At 39.8% G+C, this 3,316-nt stretch overlaps 1 protein-coding gene across 2 annotated transcripts; it reads right to left on the bottom strand.

The window, feature by feature from the left end:
• Positions 1-121: 121 nt before the first annotated feature.
• Positions 122-3,234, bottom strand: LOC112142104 (leucine-rich repeat-containing protein 59). Of its 2 annotated transcripts, none has more exons than XM_024265351.1 (7): positions 3,082-3,234; positions 2,858-2,917; positions 2,002-2,160; positions 1,805-1,909; positions 1,657-1,729; positions 1,391-1,582; positions 122-1,327 (listed from the first exon to the last, which is right to left on the bottom strand). In XM_024265351.1, the coding sequence occupies exons 1-7, from the start codon at positions 3,181-3,183 to the stop codon at positions 1,050-1,052; spliced, it is 969 nt and encodes a 322-aa protein (XP_024121119.1). In that variant the 5' UTR covers positions 3,184-3,234; the 3' UTR covers positions 122-1,049. The 2 variants fall into 2 exon arrangements, with proteins under 2 accessions (XP_024121119.1, XP_024121120.1); XM_024265352.1 differs by having other exon boundaries at positions 122-1,324.
• Positions 3,235-3,316: the final 82 nt, after the last annotated feature.

Here is a 3,316-nt window from a genome sequence, read left to right as displayed (position 1 = left end):
TGATTCACTTTTTAAAATACCTCCTCCTGTGAAATGTTTTTTTTTTTTTGTCATTTTTAGCCAAACCGTCACAAGTTTATTGTATTCATTAATATGGAAATTGAACAGACATCAGTCACAGTTCAGACATGAAGCTCAACACTTTATTGGTGAAAGTTTAAATGCAGAATTTCATATTTAAAGTCTTACCTCCTCAGACGGTTCAGAAATAAATAAAAAGCAGAAAAAATGATTTTTCTTTACAAGCAGATTATTAATCAACATCTAAATGACATTTTTACAGTAGAGGTCGACCAGATTTTAAACAGCATGTCGTTTAAGTATTATTGTATTTTCCAAATTTATCTGATTAGAATAATAAAATAGGATTTTTTTTTCAATCTGAAATCAAAACAGATGTTTAGATTAGAGCTTCTCCAGATTAAGAAGTTTTTTCATTTCTGTGGGTTCAAACCTGAATCACTTGAATAAATTATAGAATGAGTTAAAAGATAAATCTGACAAAAAAAATGGAAGTATTCTTTGAGATTTGACTCTAAAGATCATGAGAGAACCGATCGTGTCAGGAGGGAGTTTGGACTCATGCGTGACGATCTTTGGAACAGCCTCTTGTTTTGCATTAAGCTTCGACTCCTGAGAATAGAAAGGTGCTCGACTGCACATGCTCAGACCGTCACATCTAGCCTGTGTAGATGCACATCAGACAGTCCAGAGTTTAAGAGTCCGGCGCAGCACAAACGGGGCTGTTTGACATTCACCCACCATGTTTCCTGCAGCTTTGGTACAGTCGGCTGCAGGAAGACTGTAAAGATGATTATAAAAAAAAGAAAAACAGACTGTAGTACAAAGAGGGTACAAGAATGACAATTCCATAGGAATTTAGGACGGTTTCACACATCTCTCCCTCCACAAACGTCTATATGTGCAGACATTTTGTAAGAACTCCAGGTGATTTCCAGATGTTAGAGAGGAAAACTCCAGAATTCACAGGATAGAGTGAGAATCCTGCAGCTCTGAAAGCGAGCCGGCATGTGAGCCGACGTGAGCATTTAGCTTTTTGATGCAGATTCAAGAAGCTCCTTTGCAGCGGAGGACAGATTCAGCGCCAGCTGTCGGACCACACCTCCCTGCACTTTGGCCCAGGCCAAGCCGTCGTCCACGGCAACGTTGATGGGCACGCAGGCCGCTTCCTTCTGCAAGTCGGTCAGCCGGCAGGCGGCAACAGCCCCGGCTAAACCCACCATCAAGAGGAGGAGGAGCTTAAACATCAGTCCGATGAGAGATCGCCGTGGTTTAGACACAGGTTCCACAGCCGCCTTTTTGTCTGCTAAAAAAGAAAAAACATTTTTAAAAAACTGAAATAAACAAAAACTGGTAACGTTAGTCTCACCTGCTGCCTGTCCATTTTTCTTCTTCTTCTCCTCATTCTTCTTTTTTTGCTGCTCCTTTGCCGCCAAAGCTGCCATCTGGGCCTGGTACTCCTGCCGTCTCCGCTCTTTCTCCTCAGCTTTTTCCCGCTTTCGAGCCTCCCTCTCTCTGGCTTCCCGTTCCCTCTGCTTCGCCTCTTTTTTCTTTTCCAGCTCTGAATAATGGATACATAGAATGATTACAAGAACTCGCCGTCTTCTTTCAGACATCGCATTTCTACAAACTCACCTTTTTCTCTTAAAAGACGCTTCTCTCGCGCGTGGTCGACCTCTTCCTGAATCGCTCTCATGTGCTGCAGAACCTAAAAAACATGACATAAAAGTTTAGATGTTTCTCTGTCCGAGCTAACCCTTCGAGAGATGTTCGTCTTTCTGACCTTGGAGGCACACTGTTTGCACTGCTTCTCATCCAGACAGTCTCCTGCTACCTTTGCCAAATTGGGCTCTAGAGGGTTATCCTTCAGATCCAACCACTTTAGACTCTAAAGAAACAAGCAAACAAAAACACGCTCAGTCCGACTTTGTGACAGTCCTTAGATGACAGATTTAAATGAAGACGCAGAACACCACCCACCCTGAGATGGGAAAAACTGACAGGCAGGGCGGTCAGCTTGTTGTTGTACAAGTCCAGGTGCTGAAGGTTGACCAGGTTTCCAAAGTCATCCGGCAGACAGGTTAGCTGGTTTTTACTCAGATCTAGTTTCACCAGGTGGGTCAAGGTGCAGAAATCTGGCTGCAGGACAGAAACAACAAATCAAAAATGTAAAAAAATTCTGTTTAATCAAAGTATCCAGTCCCGCTTCAATCATTTTTTGATCTACTGTAAAAGTGTTCCCAGTGGTCGTTTAATTATGATTATGTCGGTTTTAGCTAAAACCCCCCAAAAATCTTTGCAGTTTTTATCTTTTAGAAATTTTTCTAGAGTTGTGAGCAACCCCACCCTCACTTCCCATCATCCATTTGTTTACACTCTCTACCGCTAGCTTACAATGGATTTATTTGCCTGCAAGTGGATGCATAAGAAGGAAACAAAGCTTCTGGCTTCCTGGTGTTATTTCTGTATCACAAATTCAACTTTTTATAAACGTTTTTCTTTGACTGCTCCTGATTCACAACAATATGAATAAAGAATTACTAAAACCTGCGATTTTTAGCTGAATTTTCTTTAAAAACGTATTCCTTCATTAAAAAAATGCTACAAGAACATGTTAAAAACAGCACCAAAAGAACAAACTCACAGCAAACTGTGATAAAATTTTATTTTTTTACAGACTGAAATGTTTATGTTTTCATGCTTCACCCCAAATAATTCACCAAAAAAAAAAGAGTCCGCTCATTATTGATCTTTTCATTTGAGAAATAAAAGATAATTTTCTGTTAAATATAAATATACAAGCACATATTTAGTTGATTTTGTACTTCATACTTACAGAAAGGCAGATGATGTTATTGCAAGACAAATCCACCACTGTTGCTTTGGAAAGCTGGGCCTTTAAAACAATATCAATTTGAGTTAAATTAAAGTGATCATGATTACACTTTTTTTTACAGTAGGAGCTAAAGACAAACTTTTACAGCTTAAAGTAAAGCAGACCTGATATTTAAACGTGTCTTTAAATAAATCTCAGAAACGAAATAAACACAATCGACTCACGAGCTCTTTGACCGGAACCTCAGAGAGGTTAGACAGGCTCAAGTCCATTTCATTTCCACTCAGTTTATCCTTCAGATTCAACGCTTTGCTGGTTTTGCTCATCCTGAAGCCTGCTGGGGGAAAAAAAAAATCACATAGCAGATATAGCACCGCGATAAATACATACAAGCGTAAGAGAACTTCGGAAAACTGTTGCAAACACCACAAAACACCGTTAATTCTACACTTTACGTGA

Source organism: Oryzias melastigma, unplaced genomic scaffold (genome assembly GCF_002922805.2).
Source record: "Oryzias melastigma strain HK-1 unplaced genomic scaffold, ASM292280v2 sc02560, whole genome shotgun sequence".
Taxonomy (NCBI): Eukaryota; Metazoa; Chordata; class Actinopteri; order Beloniformes; family Adrianichthyidae; genus Oryzias; species Oryzias melastigma.
This window is presented reverse-complemented; position numbering and strand designations above follow the sequence as displayed.